The sequence below is a fragment of the Amborella trichopoda genome, chromosome 1, assembly GCF_054954075.1.
Source record: "Amborella trichopoda isolate Santa Cruz 75 chromosome 1, AtrichopodaSantaCruz75HAP2 v2.0, whole genome shotgun sequence".
Lineage (NCBI taxonomy): Eukaryota > Viridiplantae > Streptophyta > Magnoliopsida > Amborellales > Amborellaceae > Amborella > Amborella trichopoda.
Window position 1 is genome coordinate 49,531,726 of NC_142336.1, and position 22,411 is coordinate 49,554,136.

At 36.5% G+C, this 22,411-nt stretch overlaps 1 protein-coding gene across 19 annotated transcripts in view; it reads left to right on the top strand.

Annotated features, from left to right (window-relative positions):
- The window catches only part of AG (floral homeotic protein AGAMOUS), a 68,727-nt gene that overhangs the window by 3,974 nt on the left and 42,342 nt on the right, over window positions 1–22,411 (top strand). For all 19 annotated transcript variants that reach the window (XR_016052686.1, XR_016053065.1, XR_016052814.1 and 16 more), the window contains 1 exon segment: window positions 4,120–4,201. Coding sequence is in view for 14 of the 19 variants with exons in the window: in XM_088860217.1 (XP_088716343.1) it covers window positions 4,120–4,201 (82 nt within the window). In the remaining 5 variants the exon portion in view is untranslated.

Sequence of the window (22,411 nt, forward strand, 5' to 3'; positions counted from 1 at the left end):
CTCATTACTTCTACCCTTTTTCTCTCTCCTTTTCTTTTATTCGGTCTCATATTCCTCACGTCACTGACCAACACACAAGGTGTCACCCTCTCATTAGCCAACCCCTAAATCCATTTGACCCTTCCTTAATCCACTCCTCCCTCTCCCTCTCCCTCTCCCTCTCTCTCCACCTTTTTTTGCTTTTCCATTTCGCCCCTACTGCCATTTGAGCTGCGTAACTCCTGTTTCGTAATGGTTCTTATTCAAATCTCCGTTTTATATAGTGTTATTATTCCTTTATCCTTCAATTTTCTCTAGTCCCTGAAAAATAAATGGGTGAATGAATCGCATTCCTTCCTTTTTTTTTTTTTTTTTTTTTTTTAATATCTTGCCATTTTTGGTAAGTTGATTAATAGTTTCAGACGACTATTTTTAGAAAATTAGCGTATCAAAAGGTCATTATCTAGGGTTTTGTAGGCTGAACAGGTCAAGTCCCCCTCTCTTCTGGAAAACAACCCAGATAGTAATTACTTGCTGAGCTTATAATGTTTGACTCTTGTTTATTTAAACTTCTTCCATCATCTGAGATTTTGTTTTGCCCGTTTGTTTTCCTATGATCTTTTCTTTGTTCTGCCTCTCATGAAGATGATTGTTTCGCTCATTTTATTTCTTACTTCTTTCTTTCCCTCATTTTAGTTTTAACTTGTTTTTCTTTTAAGGCGCTGGCATTTTGTTTAGTACGAGATTAGAAAAGGGTATAGTTGAATATGTTATTAACTTTTAGACGAGTTCTCCGTTTTATTGCTATATTTTATGTTCATTTCGAAGCAGTGAGATGCCAAGTTTGGACACGTGTCTTAGTGAGCTTGAGAATCCCACAACTAATTTTCCGACCATTTTTTGTTTTTATTTAAGGTTTTAGGAATGAAACCAGCCCCTGCAGCTAATTTCAATTGTTACTCGTTGTAAGATACAACAAACAATAATCTCTTGTGACGACTGCAAAACAAAAAGATAAAATTTATAGAGTAAAATAGAGGACTGTGCGATCTTTCTTTCTTGGGTAATTTTCTTAATGTCAATATCTTTTTGTCTTTTCCACATTTTTTTTACTCTCCACTTCCCCTCTCTTTCTCTTTGGGTTTTAAGGGTTTATCTATTAAGCCTTTAATTTCCTCCTCCCCTTTACACAGAACACAATCTGAGTCGTGGATTACTTGTCAATTAGCATCTACAATGGTAACTTCTTTGGGTCAAATCTGGTTTCAATTTCCTATAATATCTGTCGCAGCCGATACTATCTGGGGTTAATTATTAAACACAACTCTTCCGTCCTTTCAAGCAGCTCTGTTTATGTACAGTGCTATCAAATCTTTTCTTACGGATTTACCCCCCTCCCTGTCTCCTCATTTCACTTCTCTTTACCACTTGCAGTCGGTTAACTGCTCTCTTCTCGTTTAAAAATCTCAGCCACGAATCTACCGTCACGTCAGCTTCTGACGTTTGCAAGCTGAATACTGTTTAATGAACCCCAAAACCAAAACAGGTAGAGGCAGATTTCAAAGGAAAAAACGAAGTATCCTTCAATTTTTTAGTTTAATGGTGTTATCTCTCTACGGCGCATCTCTTTATTTGCAGCAGAGATATAGGGGGCTAATAGATCCACTCTGTGTTGAGGTAAGTCCAATGGTTATTCTAACAAATTTACTTGGGTTTTTGCATTTCCTCAAAAGCTTATGACAAACCTTGTCATTGCTTGAAAACCATTGGTAGTCTTCCTCCAAGAAACCTGCATTCTTGACAGTAGGTTTTTTTGCATTGGTTTGGGCCACCATCTCCGCTTTCTCTCTCCTCCTCCCTCTACCTACTTTCTCTTTCCTCCTTCTCTCTGTACCTAGGAAAGGCGTATGTAGTGAAGGGTCTGATCTCTTTCTCAGGTAGTATGGAGAGAGGTACACTGAGGAACCAATAGGATTGTTCGTACGGCTCCTTATCCTGCATGGGCAGCTGCAACTTTTGCTGCTCAAAAACCATCATGATCGTCCCTGTACTTTAAAGTTATAGGGAGAGATTTATAAAGCTCTCCCTAGAGAGAGAGAGAGAGAGAAGCAATAGTAAATGTTAGTAGCGGGAAACGAGGCATGAGGGGTGGGCCTCATCGCCCGTGCCTTACGCTGGAGGGAGCCAATGAGAATGTTGGATCCTGAGCCAGCTTGGCATGGCGAGCCAATCATGGTTCGAGGAAGCTAAGGTTTAACTCTTTCACGTAAACGGGCTGAGCTTCTTTGGCAGTTAGTGAATGGGGGTTTATTAAATATATTTTTTAGAAAGATGAGAGAGAGAGAGAGAGAGAGAGAGAGGTGAGCTGGCGGAAATGGGTTACGAACGGTTCTTCATCAAGTTGCTTGCATGGGGGGGGGGGCAGCATTGGAATGTTGGAATAAGTTCATACACAGGAGACGCGTGGATGCGTCGCATGGCTTTTGTACAGTGGGTAGAGAGAGAGGCAGAAGAAAGGAGGGGTTCTACCGTGGTGTATAGGACGTTCCATCTCACTTTTTTTTTTTTTAAACATTAACAAAACAGGAAGTTCCAACATCTTAAAACTCACGAACAATATTGTGCTCTTAGTTTGAAAACTTCGAATACATTATGAAGTTAAAATTTGGTTTTTGAACCTCAACGGCTATCATCTCAGAAAAATTAACTGCATGTGAATTGTGGATCCGTTCTCTACGTGGATTTTTTACTGACTGTAGGAATTGATTCAAAAAAAAAAACAAAAATGTCGCCTTTAAGACGTACTATAATAGGAGATGCCTTCTATTCAATGATAGAAACCCATGAGATTTTGAGATGACTCTTAGGAACTATCATATCTTTGACAGCAATGTCCAGCTGAACGTCTATGTCCATTAGTGTCGAACAAAACAATAAACAGAAAGGGGGCAGATAGTTCGGCAGGAATCGACAACAATGTAATATAAATTTGGAGAAATAATGGAAGGAAAAGTTTTGTATGAGGTGTCAACCTCATGTACTATTGAAGAAAAGAAAGGTGCATTTCAAAAACCCTCTAAAAGAGAATGATATTAGAAAACCCTCCATGCTCATCATCTCGACTTCAAGATGCATGGATACAAATAAAAAAAGAATTTAAACTCTTAAAAATAGTACAGCTTCTAACAAAACATCTTCGACTTTTTATTTTCAAGATTTTCAAATGTTTATGGATCTACTCTAGCTATACCATTTTTGGTGTTCTAATTCCTATGTTACCATGTCAAAAAATGAAATAAAAAAAATTTGGGTGTTCTAATTCTCATAACTTGATATGAAAATAGATTCTCAAACCATCACAAGATTTTCCCTGTCAAACTACATCTCCATCAAGAGGTGCGACCTTACTTCTACATTATAAGGACGCCACCTTATACAAACTTACCCATAAATGCACATTTCCAAACCATGACTAGACCTAAGTGATAGCTAAAGAAACTTGTTTATGGAATGGCTTTGTATGGATTTCCTGTTTTTGCACCTTTTTTTCTTCTTACCATTATATGTTTGATAAACACTATTCATGACGATGTCTTCAAATTCCTACAATTTAAGAAATCATTTCTGTAAATTTTGTGGTATGTAATTATACACAACAAACCCAAAAATTGACAGTAATAAACATAGACCATTCGATTTCTAACCCTTATTAGTATGTTTATCAAGTTATTATGTTGTTTAATTGCTCATGTTAGATGCCTGCTGCTTAACACGTTGCACTAATCAGGTCATTTAACATTACTTAGATAATACAAACAGAAGTTGTATTGTATCACACATTCTGACAAAACCACATACTATGCATTTTAGGATCTAGCATGAATTGTAACAGACCTTAAGGTGTAATTTTCCTAGATTTCATGTGTATGAACGGCGCAGAACATTTTTAGCTGGACCGTGTCTGATGATTATGATTACTGGACTTGCATATATCAAGTTTCCATCTACTTCGAATCACGGCATGTATTGTGCAAGTCAACTAGCTTTTAGTTTTTATCATAGTTTTGTTCAAAACGACACACAAGAAATTATAGAAATGCAAATTTGTGAGAGTTTTTCCTGTATGTGGACCTTTTGCAGCGTGAAAACAACAATTGATAGGTACAAGAAGGCATGCGCTGATAGCTCTCACTCCGGAACTGTTTCAGAGGCCAATTCTCAAGTAAGTAACTGGAGATCATTTTTATTCAAATGCACATTCATATGACATAGATTGGAAACTTCAATTGCTATATTTTTTCACATCATATTCCATGCTGATGAGGCTTGGCCAAAGTATATTTTCAATTGCACTGAGCAGTACAATTTTGATATATCTGTATTTATCTAGACTTTTGTAGAATTTTTTAATAAAACAACTCACAAATGAAACTGAGAAAAGACAGGCATGAACCTTTGGAGTAAGAAACTCTAGATTAGGTCATAAAAATCATTCTGGCTACCTAATCGAGCAGCAACTCTGAAATTCCTTGAAGAATGAAAGCCACTTTCCTACTAAATCTTAGCGAAAGTCTATTATGCATATGACAAACTGTAGAGTCGTCGATGTCTACTGAACACTTCACCCTAATTTCAAGTGGAATCTATATTACCACGGGATGGAATATTAACTCAGCAACCATGCAGCACCTTCTAAGAGAATGTTTCATCCCTGCCTCATATGAGAAATCTGAGATCCCTAGTTGCTATTTTATGTTCGAACTAGATTATTTTTAGGACTGAGAAATAACAAAGATCTGTATCCAGTCAAATTATGATATGTAGAAAATTGACACCGTAGTTTTGCCTTGTGGATATGCTAGGTTTGCTAGCCGGACCTCATTCTAAAACGCTTGAAGAAGGTAATAAAATCAAATTTTAATGAACAACTAATTGAAAGAGGATTAAAAATAGCTAGAATTAAAAGAATTAGGGAAAATTGGAACTTGTTAAAAAAAAATCGAAGCTTCAATATTGAATGAGGATTGAACATTCTGAAGAACTAAAGAGTTGGGTTTAATCTAAGGTTGAGATTGCATCAAGGTTTCCTAGAGTTTTGGTGGTTTTCCTTTGATTAAGGTTTGGAAGCATAACCTAGGGTTCCTAATCGCTCAAATGTGTAATAGGGTTCTCTAGAAAAACAAGGAGATTTAGGGGAAACTCAGGAATTCTTTAAGTATCTTGTCTCTGTAAGTATCTTGAAAGGTCTAGTGAGTCTCATTAGGAAACTTGATAGCTTCAATACCTTGAGAAAGCCCAACCAAACAAGTCACGTGATTTGGTCTCATTTGGACAGTTGTTTTGGCAACGCCATGGCCCGCATAGTTGGCGTCCACATCACATCGTGGATTGGCAAGAGTTTACACAAATAATTGATTGATTGGTCTAGAAAAGACTACAAATCATGCCAAAATTTTCCATTCTCGAATCCTAATTTATCCATACTCTATAGAGCTTGGAAGCATATTTGAACATCCCAATCCCAGTTAAAATTTGTCTTGATGTATTAAAATGAATAAGAAGGAAGTTATTTAGTTGTTAATAAAACCAAAAGAGTGCTCGGCACTGCGATCAGACTTATATTTCACTTCGTACATCTGCTTACAATGCATCAACCTTTTTCCCTTTTGGTAGTTAGACAATGAACCGTGTTTATTTTTCTCCAAAGCATTAATTTCTTCTTTCATAGGAAGCTATCAACAATGTTGGCAAGAGGCTTCTAAGAAAGATTTGATAGTGGATACAAAGACTAGAGCAAGCTAAGTGAATAAGTTACAATCCTTTAAATAAAAATTACAACCATTTCTAGCCTTGTAAAACTACTGTAAATAAACTCAAATACCAACCCCTTATGGGACAATTATATATAAAGCAAAACTAGCTTATGAATTATACTTTCATAGCACAAATTACATAAACTATGTCTCAAAACTTAAATACAATATGCAACTAATCTAAACAGAATTCTAAGGAATAAAATAAACTAAACTAAACATGGAATTAGAATGCCAAATTAAAATAGGGAAGCCATGTTTCGATCCCCTTGTGCCGGGGCCACGCAATTGAGCCCTATAAGGACTTAATTTTGTCCTTTCAAATTGTACGAAAGTGGTTCAATCTCACAAGAATGTCAAATCCAAATGGTAAGCAATTACACACCTTAAAATCACTTCTTAAGATCTCAACAAATTGGCATTATCATCGAGAGTAGAATGCAAAAGGCTTGAATCGAATCGGATAAAGAACAAGAGAGTTATAGCAAAACTACACATGGTGGTCCCTCGGACCACAAAAACAGTCATGCATGGAAAAATTATGAACCCCCATAGGTTAAAACATGATGAAAAAGTTACGAAAATTGAGATACTTTGAGACTAAATTATTTGATGGATTTGAAGCAAAGTTATCAATGGATAGTATGCATGATCATAGATTCTCATGCATATAGACTATAACTCATGAAGGACCACACTATCAATAAGCATAATGAAAAAGATGATCAAATGGGGATTTTAAGATCAATGAAAATTTTCTAGATTCAAAACTCCAGCAACTATAGATGCCAAGAATATGATCTTATGAGAAAGGAAAATCCAATGGAGTTTACCTTGATAAATGCATACTATGGACTTAAGCCTAAGAAAGGAGGACCACCATCAAGATCACCATTAATGAAACTCTAAAATCTCTCTCTCTTCAATTTCTCTCACAAAACCTTAGAAAAGGGGGGGGGCACAAAATTTCCAAAGTGGTTCAAGTGTTAAGAGATAGTTAGGATTTGAGATCTCATGCTGTGCTTTTATAACATGGGTGTAATCTCAGACTTAATCAACACCTTTGATGCACTAATCCAAAGGCACATGAGAGGGTAATGTACCTAGCCACCCATCCCCATCTAACAATTAGAATGACAGGATGTGATTTCACACCCTTATCACTCACCCTATCCCTAAGTTATGCCACTTTATCATTTTGTCCTTGGCCCATGTTTTTGTTCCAATTGTATCCAATATGGCCTTGCAAAAATACCCTTAGTTTTTTTAATAATGTATTAGAGTAGATAACCATAAAGGCTAGAGGGCAAAGAAGTAATTGACAAAGCTCACACATGTAGAGATATTATACTTTATCAAAGCCAATTACTTTGTAGATCTAAAATTTCAACCCAATCATTTTAAAAATAATGTCCACTTCACACATGTGCGAGAAGATATTTTTCAACTCAAATTTGAAAATACATTTTCTCTTTAATATCAAATAAATAAATTAATTAAACTTCACGCATGCCATGCATGACCCATGTGTGAGTTAATTAAGACATGTGATAAAAAGGGGGACCTTAAGTTATAACATTATATAACAAAGTATAACCATATATAACATAACACCATAACACAACCCCATAGGGGTACCACGTGGCAGCCCTATGGCCACTCCAACGTCACATGGCATTACCAAGTCAGGACTAAAGTGAAATTTGAGTCAAACAATTTAAAAAACCTCAGTTTTTTAGCAAATGAAATTTCAAAAAATTATTTGAAATTTACAATAAATATTAAAAGTATTTGTGAAAAATTATTAGGCTTTTTTCATCATTGTAAAATTGGACAAAAGGTATGGTGAGATCTCAGGCTAATAACTATAGTTATCGGAGTACTCCATTGGGCTAATCCTGGATGATGTTTCGTCGAGTTTCATAACGAGCCAATATACATATGTTCCATAGTCTAAAGCAGGGACACATAATTGGCCATATCAAAGCCGCTGAGCCAGAACTTCTGATCATTCGGCTCTCAATGGATTACAGGTGTACCCCTGTGGGGCATGATCTAACTCAATTACAGGGTCCTCCCAAAGCACATGTGCACTGATTCTTCTAAAATCGAATAATGCATTTGGAAGAGTGGCTTTTCATACGAAATAAAAATACATATGCCATGTAATGGTCTCGTGTCAAGATACAGATTTATGTCCCATAAGTCTTGACCATTTCATACAAGGCGAATACTAAGTACTCGGGTTCTATTTTTCTCGTTTGGATTCCCCAAGCCCTGACCGTTTGTAGCTAAACATGAGACTAACCTATAAAATCTTGACTAGGAGGTGACCCTCACACCTCCTTGAGAAATTGTTTTCTCAATACTTGAACTCTCAATGTCTCATGCATACTCGGGGTAAAAGAATCTGGGCTCCATTTTGCAATACGCCAAGAGTTCAACCTCTCAATCGCTGCCACTGAATGAGAGACTACTGGAATTTAGGCCTTGATAGGCCATATTTCCAATATTCTCCCCACTTGGCCTTTTGAGGCCTGAATTCGTATATCTCTCTCTTATTATCGTTCACAATAAATCAAAGCATGCATATCCATCCCTGGATTTATCATTCACAAGCAATAGACAAAGTAATAACAACTATGTCAACCTCCTTAAACCCATCCCCTGCACATGCCTCACAAAATCATTTGCGCCCAAGCCTTTGGTTAATGGATCTGCATGCATAGCTTAAGATGAAATGTAACCAACTTCTACTTCACCAGCCGTTATCTCTTCTCTTGCTCTATGATATTGAGCTTTAATGTGCCTTGACTTGCTATGGAACCTTGGTTCAACTGCCACTGCTATTGCAGCTTGATTTTTACACTTGATTCTAATAGTTCCATGTTTTAGAGGGTTGAAGTTAAGATGATTTGAGAACTTCTTAATCCAAATGGCTTCTAAAGTTGCGGAACTTAAAGCCATATACTCGGCTTCCATGGTAGATAGGGCTACAGTGTCTTCTTAGGGCGCCAAGAAATGACACCACCCCCATAAAAAAATAGATAACCTGAAGTAGATCTCGAGTCATTCGGGTCTCCTTGATAATCGGAGTCTGTGTATCCCAAAACTTTAAGCTCACTCACATTGTCATAGGTTAATCCATAATCAAATGTTCCTTTCAAATACCTCATGATTCTTTTCACAGCTTTCGAATGTTCTAATCCATGATTTACTTTAGAATCTACCAATCAAGCTTTGAGCAAAAGCTAGATCGGGTCTAGTTCCCATCGTTAAATATATTAGTGATCCTACGACACTCCGATATAGGATTCTTTCTATCTCATTTCTCTCAAGATCCTTGTTTGGTTTCATATTGAGATTTAATTTTCCTCTCCTTTCCATAGGTGTGTCTATAGGATTGGATTCACTCATACCAAATCTCTCAAGAACTTTCTTGCAATATGTAGATTGAGATAATTGAATAGTTTCAGCTGCTCTATCTCTTATAATATGAATCCCTAACACATACAAAGCCTCTCCCGTATCTTCATATCAAAATTACTTGATAACATTGCCTTTGTGTCACTTATATGGTCTAGGGTGCTACTAGCTATTAGAATGTCATCCACATATATAGTCATGAAAGTAATGCCAGTCCCACTGGTCTTATGGTATACACAATGGTCATCTTCATTTGGTTTGAATTTATATCTAATCAGGGTTTGTTGGAACTTGAAGAAACATCTTCTTGAAGCTTGTTTGAGACCATATAGTGATTTGTTAAGTTTATACACGAACTTTTCCTTTCCTTTCATAACAAAACCCTCAGGTTGGTTCATGTATATATCATCTTCTAATTCACCATTTAAGAAGGCGATTTTCACATCCATGTGATGCAATTCTAGGTCAAGGTAATGGATATGATCATCCTAATTGAAGACATTTTAGCAACAAGTGAATAAGTGTCATAATAATCTACCCCTTCCTTTTGAGTAAAACCTTTTGCTACAAGTCTTGCCTTGTATTTTCAATATGCTCTTTAAAGCTAAGTTTCTTTTTTAATATCCACTTACATCGAATGGATCTAAGGTTAGGTAGTAATCGGACTAACTCCCATACATGGTTCTTTATGATTGAATTTATCTCATCTTATATGGCTTCCTTCCATAACTTATGATCCGGACAAGACACAACATGTAGGTAAGAATAAGGTTCATCATCAGATTCTTCACTAATCCTCTCATAGTAATCCTCAAGGTAAGTGAAAAAGGTCGGTGGCCTCCTTATTCTCTCACTTGTTCTAAGTAGGATGGTTTCAGTTTCTTTGTTAGGCTGAAGCTCATGGAAGTCTACTCTTTTTTGGGTTGATTCTCTCTCAAGGAATTCATCTTCAAAGAAATGGGCATCAAGGCTTTCAATTACATTACGATTCAAGACGTTATAAAGCCTAAATTCCTTCCCATGACTTGAGTATCCTATGAAAACACATTTTATGGTTTTAGGATCAAGTTTGGACTTATTTTGGGATAATATGAGAACATGGGTTGAACATCCCCAAACCTTGAGGTGCTTTATTGAGGAAGGTCAGCCATGAAGACTTGGAACGGATTTGATTGAATTGCTTTGGTGGGAGTCTGATTAAGGACATATGTGGCGGTTAGAATCACCTCCCCCCAAAACTCTAATCCAAGATTAGCAGTCCTCATCATACTTCGCACCATCTCAATTAGAGTCCTATTCTTTCTCTCGGCAACCCCATTTTGTTCAGGTGAGTAAGGCATGGTGGTTTGGTGGACAATCCCATATTGGACACAAAGATCTTGGAAGGCTTGGGAGGTGCATTTCCCACCCCTAGCCGATCTAAGGTTTTTTTGTAGTTCGATCTAGATGGTTTTCAACTTCCGCTTGATATTTTTGAAATTTGGTTATGGCTTCACTTTTGTTTCTCATGAGATAGGTGTGACCAAAACGAGAATGGTCATCAATAAATGTTATGAAGTACCTCATGTGCCCCATGGTAGGCACACTCATAGGTCCACACACGTCCGAGTGGATTAGTTTTAAAAGACTGGAGACCCTTTCAACCTTTTGGTTGGACTTCTTTACCGTCTTTCCTTTAAGGCAAGCCTCTCATCTATCATGAGAATCGATATTTATTTTATCAAGCAATCCTTCTTTCATCATAATATGCATTCCAGATGGATTAATGTGACCTAACCTTAAATGCCATAAAATAAAATTTTGTAAATCATCACCCAAGTAAGCAAACTCCTTTTTTATTTTAATTTCAAAAGCCCTTGAATCAAGTGGGCTACAAAAACAAGGTCTCCATTAATAGAGTCATCAAGCACATAGGCATTTTCCTCTTTGAACACGAGCACAAGCCTGACTTTACTCATCTTGGAAACCGAAATGGGATTCTTCCTCATCCCGAGTGCATAGAGGGTGTCCTTAAGTATGAGAGTCTCACTATTAGTGTGCTCCAACACATAGTCCCCCTTTCCTAAGACTATTTCCATTGGATTTTCCCCCATATAAAGATTATGGGTACCAGGTTTGGCATCATGAAACCTTCTAAATCCCTTCATAGAATTTGTCACATAGATAAGAGCCCCCGAGTCAAGAACCCACACAGCTACCTCCTCATTGGCAATCAAAGTCTCATGGACCACATGAACTGTCTCTTTTTGTGGTCCTCCACTGGTATTAGCTTGAGGCTTACCAGTATTGGGCTTAGGAGCAAGATGAGGGTTTTGTGTAGGAGGAGGATACCTGCTAACTTTTGGGTATACCCGTATTTCTTGCATCTAAAGCATTGCACCCTCGAATAATCTTGGCTTGAGGGCCAAACCGAACTCCTAAAAATGAGGGTTTCGTGTAGGAGGAGGATACCTACTAACTTTTGGGTATACCCGTATTTCTTGCATCTAAAGCATTGCACCCTCAAATAATCTTGGCTTAAGGGCCAAACCGACCTCCCAACTACCATCATGGATGTGGGTGGTGGTTTAGGCCTAAAAGGCATGGGGCTAGCATGATTTGATGGGTAAGCATGGGTTTTAGAAGGGTAATGGCTAAATGGATAAGGGGAGTAGGATTTTCCCTTTTACTTCCCCTTCCCTTTCCATTTGCCTTTTCCCTTTCATTTCTTGTTCTTAGCATTATCACTCCCACATTACATGTATTCACCATATAAGAGTTAGGAAGAGAAGAAGAGATAGGAGTAATGAGTAAGGGAGTAGAAGAAGATGAGGGTTGGTGAGATTTTACCATATGGACCATGGAAGATGGTCCATCCATTGCCATCTTTCTTTGCTCTTCCCCTTCCATGAAAATGCAATCTCCTCCACTGTTGTAGGCACGTCTTTGGCTGTCAAGTTGGCCACAAAGGTCTGAGATTGAAAGCACAAACATCTTCTTTTGTGTCATTTCATCATATGAGTGACCATCTCTCTCACTCTCTCTTATACAACTCTTGAACTCTCTTAGATGATCACCCATTTTGGTATGATCATCCATTTTGCAACACATGAGATTCTTCATTCTAATGATCCTTTGAGCTGCATTCGGTGTGTGGTATTTCTTTTTCATGCTCTCCATAATTTCTTTGACACATCCGAAATTCTCATTCTCCTTAACAAAGGAATCACTCATGGTTGCAAAAATAATGTTCATAGCACTTTGGTTTTTGTTATGCCACGTCTCATATGTATCTTTAAAAACTTGAGGAATATTGATTGCAGGCGGATTATGTGGTCTCGAAGTCAATAATGGCAGTAAACCATCTTCATGAAACACATATCCAATTTTCCTTCTCCATTAGGAGAAGTTGGTTCCATTGAACCTCTCCTCCTTAAGGAATTTGGTGAGTATCGAACAGGCTGCCATGGGTTCCTATTTGGCACTCTATAATCCTCTAAAGACCCTAAAAGAGGCTGTAAATGAGCCTAGCTCTGATACCAATCGATAGTGGATACAAAGACTAGAGTAAATTTTCAAGCCGAAAAACAAGGTAAAATGGACACTTTCAACAAGCTACTTGCTAAAAACCAAGCTAAATGAATAAGTTACAATCATTTCAATAATAATTACAACCATTTCTAACCTTGTAAAACCACTATAAATAAACTCAAATACCAACCCCTTATGGGGCAATTACATATAAAACAAAACTAGATTATAAATTACACTTCCATAGAACAAATTACATAAACTATGTCACAAAACTTAAATAGAAATACAACTAATCAAAAAAAATTCTACTGAATAAAATCAACTAAACAGAGAATTGGAATGCCAAATTAAAATAAAGAAGTCATATTTCGAACCCCTTCTGCTGGGGCCACACAATTGAACCCTATAATGACTTAATTTTGTCCCTTCAAATTGTATTAAAGTGGTTTAATCTTACAATAGTGTCTAATCCAAATGGGAAGAAATTACACACCTTAAAATTACTTCTTAAGAGCTCAACACACTGGCATTTTCATCCAAAACAGAATGCAAAAGGTTTGAATCGAATCAGATAAAGAGCAATAGAGTTATGGCCAAACTACACATTATGAATCTCCATTGGTAAAAATGTGATGAAAAAAGTTCTAAAAATTGAGTGACACTCTGAGACTAAATTATTTGAAGCAAAGTAATCAATTGATACTATGCATGATCATGACTTCTCATGCATATAGGCTATAACTCCTGAAAGACCACACTATGAATAAGCATAATGAAAAAGATAATCAAATGGGGATTCTAAGACCAATGAAACATTTCTAAATTCAAAACTCTAACAACTATAGATGCCTAAAATATGATCTTACGAGAAAAGAAAATTTACCTTGATAAATGCACACTATGGACTTAAGCATAAGAAATGAGGACCACCATCAAGATCACCATTAATGGAACTCTAAAATCTCTCTATCTTCAATTTTCTCTCACAAAACCTTAGAAAAGGGGGGAGGGGGGCACAAAATTTCCAAAATGGTTCAAGAGTTAAAAGATAGTTAGGGTTTAAGATCTCATGATGTGCGTTTATAACATAGGTGTAACCTTGGATTCAATCAACACCCTTGATGCACTAATCCAAAGGCACATGAAAGGCTAATGTACTAGCCCTCCATCCCCATCCAACCACTAGGATGAAGGGATAAGATTTCACACATTTATCACTCACTATAACCCTAAGTTATGTCACTTCACCATTTTGTCCTTGACCCACATTTTTTTTTCAATTGTATCCACTATGGCCTTGCAAAAATACCCTTAGTTTTTTTAATAACCACAAAAGCTAATGGGCAAAGAAGTAATTGGCAATGCTCACATATGTGGAGATATTCTACTTTATCAAAGCCAATCACTTTGTAGATCTAAAATTTCAAACCAATCGTTTAAAGATGATGTCCCCTTTACACATGTGTGTGGAAATATTTTTCAAGTCAAATTTGAAAATGTATGTTCTCTTTAATATCAAATAAATTAATTAATTAAACTTCACACATGCCATGCATGACCCATGTGTGAGTTAATTAAGACATGTGATAAAAAGGAGGGCCTTAAGTTATAACATTACATAACAATATATAACAAGACACCATAACACAACCCCTTATAAAACAAGCAACGAATTGCAAATTTGGTCCCCCACTTAGTGATCAATGCCCAGCTAGGTGGTGATCCTAGAGTGAGGTGTGGGGTGCTACGTGGCAGCCCAATGGCCACTCAAACGCCACATAGCACTACCAGTCAGGACTAAAGTAGAATTTGAGTCAAACAATTTGAAAAACCCAATTTTTTTAGCAAATGAAATTTCAAAAAATTCTCTAAAATTCACAATAAATATTGAAAGTATTTTGAGCAATTATTAGGTTTTTCTTATCATTATAAAATCGGACAAAAGGTATAGTGCGATCTCAGGCTAATAACTATAGTTATCGGAGTACTCCATTGGGCCCGTCATGAATGATATTCTGTCGAGTCTCAGATCTACCCAATAAAACTATGTTCCACAGTCTAAAGCAGGGACACATAATTGGTCATTTGAAAGCCGTTGAGCCAGAACTTTCGATCATTTGGCTCTCAATGGATTACAAGTGTATCCATATGGGGCATGATCTAGCCTAATTATAGGGTTCCTCTCAAAGCACATGTGCACTGGCTCTTTCAAACTCGGATAATGCATTTGGAAGAATGGCTTTGCATACGAAATGAAAATACATATACCATATAATGGTCTCGTGTCAAGATATGAACTTATGTCACATAAGTCTTGACCATTTCGTACAGGGCGAATACTCAATAAGTACTCAAGTTCTAATTTTCTAGTTTGGATTCTTCAAGCCCTGACCGATTGCAGCTAAACATAAGGCTAACCTATAAAATCTTGACTAGGAGGTGACCCTCATACCTCCTTGAGAAATTGTTTTCTCCACACGTGAACTCTCGATGCCTCATGCATACTCAGGGTAAAAGAATCTAGGCTTCATTTCGCAAGACGTTAAGATTTCAATCTCTCAATCGCTCCCACTGAATGAGAGACTACTGGAATTTAGGCCTTGATAGGCCATATTTCCAACAGGATTTAAGTTTCGATATGAGCTATGACACTAAGAAAGGCATGATGAGTAGCAAAAGAAGTATGTGAACCAACAAAAATTTTTGCTGGTAATTGGACTCGACGGCACTTGCATGCCTAATGCCATTTCGAGACCACGCTTGGCCATGTAGAGTCTTGATTAGTTTATGTTTGACATGGATCATCTTCATACAATAGGTCTCCTAGAGAGGTTGGTACTAAGGGAGAATCTACTAGGAGTTGATTCAAATGATTGAAGTGGGGCAAAAGTATGATCTCCATGGATGTATGGAGAATTCCACTCTCACACTTTTTGTTTCATGTTTTCTTGATGATAGCTTTCTTGAGGAGAAACTCGAGGATTGTTCTCAAACTTAGGATCAGTGGGGAGGTGAAGATTGCTATGTGTTTAAAGAAAGTTACAGGCCTTGACAAAACAAATTATTGATGAAAGTACCATAGCATTTCTAATCTTTTTAATCAGCTTATTAACCTAAGGATATCTAAAAGTATCACGATTTAGGCTCAACTTTGTCTTTTTGTTCTCTAAGCATATCAGCAAAACATTTGCATCCAAACAAGTCTCAAATGTACATATTTGGGTGCAAAACGCAGAGGACCATATTTGTTTTGTATGTATAGAAGAGGTTATTCAGTTGATTAATTTGGTAAAGTGAGTGCAGAATTAGAACCAAACACTTTGGGAACTTTCATTTCAATAAGTAATGCCCGAGCAACCTATGTGTCTAATTGCACCCTTGGGAACCCAATATTCCTCCGGTGGGTATGAGCAAGTTCATGTACTATATCATGGTTATTTAAACCCCTTGATTCATCATCATTATCAGCTCCTTTTTCCAACTAATTAGGGTTAGCGGCAGGAATCCTAGTTGGTCATTCTTCTCTCTTAAGGTTCATACCCTCAATGAAGCCATAAGTTCCCATATATTTTCTTAAAAATTCTAACGATGTCTTTTTGGGACTACCCCTGGCTCTCTTTTAGCCTTCTACTTGAACTCACTCGCACATCCTAAAAGGTACTGCACTGGGTCTGTACAGCACATGGTCAACCCACCTAAGTTTACTTTCTCTCATTTTATCTTGTATTAATGTCACTCTTAAATCCTCCCAAATGTATTCGTTTCGAATTCAATCCTTTCTTGTCTTGCCACTCATCTATCTCGACATCATCATTTCAGCTACACTCACTCTATGGAATGTTCTTTCTTGATTACTCAACTATCCACCAAATAAGGCAAAGTTTGTCTAACAATTGTCTTATAGAATTTCCCTTCAACTTCATTGCTATGCGGCAATCACATATCCGATTATACATCTCTACTTCATCCACCCAGCTCTAATTCTAGGTGCGACATCTTCCTCAATCTGTCTATTTTGTAGGATTATCGACCCAAGATATTGAAAACACGTTCTTTTTGGTATTTTTTTGTTGTCAATCTTAATTTATTTCATTGTTTCTATTCTTATTATTATTAAACTTGCATACCATATACTCTATCTTAATCTGGCTAATTTTAAAACCTTCAGATTCTAGAGCATCCCTCCAAGTTCTGACTTAGTGTTGATGCCATTTCGTGTCTCATCGATCAAAACTATGTCATTCACAAACTAGGAATCAATACTTGTAGATTCCTAGTTAAGTCGTCTATAACTAAGATAAAGAGGTATAGGCTCAATGCTAACCCCTGATGTAAACATATTGTTAGTGAAAACTCACTCGTCTCTCCACTAGTTGTTTGGACACTTCTTAGCACTCCCTCGTATATCTCTCACCAAGTCGATGTTGTGTCTAGAGACTCCTTTCTTTTCCAATACCCACCAAATTAAATCTCTAGATCAATAAAGACCGTGTGGAGATTTTTTTCCCTTAACCTTAAATTTCTCAATCAGTTGCCTAATTAGAAAAATAGCCTCAGCTGTTGATCTCCCTCGCATAAAACAGAATTGATTTTATAATACATTCATTTTATATCTTAGTTATTGCTCAATCACTCTCTCTCACAGTTTCATAGTGTGGCTCATAAGTTTGATCCCTTGATAGTTCACACAGTTATGTGTCTCTTTTATTCTTCAAAATAGGTATCATGGTACTTTTCATCCATTTATCTGGCATTTTATTTGTTCTCAACACCTTGTTGGGCAGTTTAGTCATGCAGCCAATGCTAATCTCCCACATGCACTTTCCAACCTCTATCGTGATCCTACATGGTCCTAGAGCATTATCTTCATCCTTTTCAAAGCTTTTTTGACTTCTGATATCCTAATCTATGATTGTATCCATGACCTCCACCCTCATTTATTCTAATGGTTCCTTCTATTGCTATGTTCCCAATATATTATTCATTAAGAATAAACTCTCAACCCTTCGTTGACATCCTCGTCCTTCACCAAGGCCCTTTGATCCTTACTTCTAATGCATTTAATATGGCCTAGATCATTAGACTTTTTACTTACCCAAAAAAAAAAGATTCTTACGCTTTTTCTCTTTAATTTGAAGACATCTTTTTCACCTTTTTTTGTTCCTAGCTTATTGTATAAATTATCATATGCCTTAAGTTTAGTCTTTCTCGTTATTTGTTTAGAGTGTTTATTAGTATTTTTATATTCCTTAAATTTTTTATCGTTACAATTACATTGCAAGTTTTATAACATGATCGCTTTTCGCTAATGGCATTCTGAATCGCATCACTCTGCCACCAAGTTTTCTTATCAGAATTTCTTTTCCCACTAGATTCACCTAAAACTTCTTTTGCCACTTTCTTAATACAACCAGCCATCTCATTCCACATAACGTTAAAATCACGTTCAAAGCTTCATTTTCTTTCTTTAGCTAATTTATCCCTAAATAAGTCTATTTTCTCATTCTTTAAGTTTTACAACCTAGTTCTTGGACACCTATTAGTTTTACCCCTTCTCTTCCCTGTCTTTTTGCAGACATCTATAACTACGAGCCTCTGTTAAGTTGTCCAACTCTCTCATTGGATAACATTACAGTCTTTACATGATGGTTGATCTTCTTTCTTAACTAAGAAAAAATTTATGTGGCTTATGTGATCCACTTTTATAGGTATATTTCCCTTGATTATTGGTATTTAAATTATGTATTTTCATATTTACGTTTCAATTTGTTTATAGGAAAACATGAAGAGATCTCATATGAAATCTCACTAACTTTATGCTACACCTGGTAAAAATTAATAATCGGTAAAGATCATGGGATCAATCAAATTACTATTCAAAGAAAGATCATGATCTCCGAAGCTCAGCACTCTCTACGAACTACCAGTAGAGCCGGCTTGAAAACATGTAAAATCCATAAAGAAAATAGGGAAAGAAAATGAAAGATACCAAATTGAAAATTTAAAGAAAAGAAAACTTACTTGGAATCCTATCCCTCTAGCCGGCACACCAGACATGGTGGCCCTTATTAGACTAGCAATTGAATGGTCTTCATCTTCAATCCTAGAGCTTTGCCTAAGTGAGAGCTACCTAGGGCTTGTTCATCTTAGGGTTTTCGTTTTTCTTGGGGCACAGTTATCCAGAGGCTAGTAATTTAGGGGTTTTTAATTGTAGAGAATTAGGGCTGTAGAAAATTAGATTACCTATGGCTTTCTAGGGTTTCCTAGTATTAAGGTCTCTTGGATTTCTAAGCTCTTGGGGATTTTCACTAATTTCTCAATAACATTTTCTAGGATTTTATGTTATGAACTATACGAGGTAGAAGGGGGTTTATATTGGGCAATAGTCCATTTGGGATTCACGCCAAGGTCTATCTTTATGCTCAAGGTAAGTGTTTAACTGATTGACTTGTCCAATATCGATTTTAGGGAGATAAACAAAATAGAGAGAGGAGTACTGGGAGGAAAATCATACACATCGTGGTGATGCTGCCTTTGCTACATACAAAGTAATGATATATGAGATAAAGTGTAAAACTCATGTGCAATTTACATTTTCCTAACTATTACACATCTATTATATGTTTTCGTATCTATTACATACACTCACACTTTCACATTCTGTTGAGTATGATTTCCATATTGTTATTGTTCATACTCAAATCTCAGAAGGCAAATTTAAAATCTTGTGTCTCTAATTTCGGTGAAAATTCAAATCCACTTCAAAGCCGAGAGACTAGGGTTCAATTAAATTATGGTTTGCAACTCAGAGATTTACAGTCTCTTTCCTATAAACCGCCGGTAGCATCATTATATATCGCCCAAAACCACTATTTCTTTATAAATGTTTTGAAATAAAAGGAATAAAGAACTTTTCTATCAAAATGAAAATCTAAGACTAAAAGAACAATTAACTGATAAAATTGAGTAGAATGCTTCCCAAACCAAGCCCACAAGACTAGCATCTAAAGTTGGGGACTGGATCATTGAATTTTGTATTGATTCCTCACCAACTTAAAGTTTTTTTTAAGTTGAACATTGACAAAATGGGCCAAAGTTTTTCCAGGGTCTCTAGCTTACTTAGGTTTGGTGACCTAAGCTAGGGATCTGAATTAGACTCCGTAAATAAGCTTAGATTGAGGGATATCAGAATTAGGGTTTTCTCTTGGGCTATGGCTCTCCGGCTATTGAAGAATACTGTATGGGCTACCTAATGTTGTTTTATGATCTTGTGTCGAGGTATAGAGAAGTATTCATAAGCCAAAACCCAGATCTGCCTTTTCTAATAGGATCCGCCACTGTGGTATGAGTTGATTTCAATGTTGTCCACATTGAAGGACAAACGGAACTCTGTTTGAATGGTATTTTAAGCCAATTCCAACGGAATTCTAGATGTCTTCAATATAAGTTTCTTTCTCAAGATTTGACCTATCCCTTCCTCGTCCTGAGGATAATTTGAATCCTAGAACTGGCAGCTATTCCAACTTTTTAGACCTTCTAGAGTCTGGTGGCCTTTTCTTTGAATTACTTCAATCCAAATTCGATTCTATCAATTGCCATCATACATCTACTCCTTATGCAGATAGGCTAGAAGTGCCCTCTTTCCCAATTACAAGGATAATTTGAACAAAAACGTGGGGACTATGGATTCCAAACATCTTGGGACCAAATGGAGTCCATACCTCTCAGCCACCGTGCTTCTCATTGACGTCAATGCCGCTGTCTGTGTTGACTTGTACCCGTCGGCATCACATCAATATTCGTCATGGAACTAAAATGAAATTTATGCAAACAAATGTTATTTTGCGCATAACTTTTAAATCCTGTGTATTGGATTTGAGCAATTCTATTCTTGGATCATGGAAAGCTCGCATGTGATCCAACAACTATAATGCTAGCCATTGTGTGATCGAGTGATTTTTGGCCAACGGTGGTAAACAATTACAAGCATTGATGAGGCTAATCCAGCCGTTGGATGGTGACCGTTGGGTTTACAACAATCACAGACAAAATGAACAGTTACAATGGTTCAAAGTGAAAAGTTACTTCCAAAACCTAACAAAAACCTCTATAATCTGGTACATTTTTCCCTTTTTTTTACTCTCTCTCTCTCTTTCACTCTCATCTCACATACTTTCTCTCTCTCTAAACGATATTCTTTTTCTCTTTAACTCAAATTTTCTCTCTCAACTATTATAGTACTCTGGTGCATATAGTAAGCTTTCGGTTCACGTGAGACCACCTATTTTTTTGCATATTAAATTACAATATAAAAAGGTGGCAAATATTGTCATGAGAAGGCGATGCAAAAATTAAGAAGGTTTTCTATATATTTCTACCCCTACTTCACCCTCTTATACCAACAACTCAATAGAACTGGCCGGTTCCCGAAATTTAGTGGGACCCAAACTTGCCTGACTGATTCTTAATCCGGATCGTTTGGTTCTTGAAATTTAGTGGGATCCACACTTGCTTTACCGATTCCTTATCCGGATCAACAATTTTTAAAATCTTACTACAAACATAGGTAGAGAAACCAGATTCGGAATTAAATAAAGTTCATTTAAGTGGTACTTAAGATATTTTCATACTCCTTTTTTTTTTAAACGATCAAGACATATTAATTTTTCGTTAAATAAATTTCATGATAAAAAAAATGTAACCTTACCCTACGATCAAGATTACACAAGCTACAACAATTACCCAGTTAATGAAGTATCAATCAAACAGTTTCATACTAATTGGTCGGTGCCAGTCTAACCTCATCTAAACAACTAAATTGGGGGGGTGGATACATGAACAACAACCTCATACGTGCGTGCCTCATTTCCATGTATCTCACGTGTGACAAATATCCTTTTGTATTTTACTACGAGTTCGGTAATCTTTTTGGTTCCAATCCCTTCTTGTCTTTCACGCACCCTCGGATGGTTACTTGTCCATACTTTGAGTTTTCGCATTTAAAAGTACAAAGAAATTACTGTGTCAAGTGGGTGCACTGCAGTATGTGTCATGGAAATGACACATTTGCCAACTACACATCCTAGCACATTATGAACAGAGACAACCTTGTGGAGTTTAATTTTTTTTTTTTTTTGGTTGTTGTTTGGGTGCGGTATTTCTATAAGGTTGTAACTTCAGACAATCCAATTAACGTGCAGCACCAAACCTTATTATAACATATAATTTTGGTATAAAAAAATTTTAGGATTATCTAAAAATCTATTTTAATATTTAATTATAAAATTTTAGACCTCAAAAATAGTTAAAATCAAGTAGATGTATAAACATATGAAAATCTGAAAAACGGACGGTTTAGATAATATGTTGTATGATGCATTATTTCTTTGACTCAAAATCTTTTTGTTTTATCCATTATTCATACATCTTGATGTTGAGATGATCTATTAGATGGTTTTGCAACATCATTTTCCAATGAATTTTTAGGTGCATCTTTAGTTCTACATTTTAAGGTTGCGACCTTATATAAACTTTTTCCTTTTTGGTATACATAAAAGGGTGAGGTTTGTACAAAGTTGCTTCCTTATACCGTAGAAGTAAGGCGCACTTATAAAATTTATCTAGAGATGTTGTTTCGGCATCGAAAACCTTATGATGGCTTCCAAATCTCTTTTTATCCT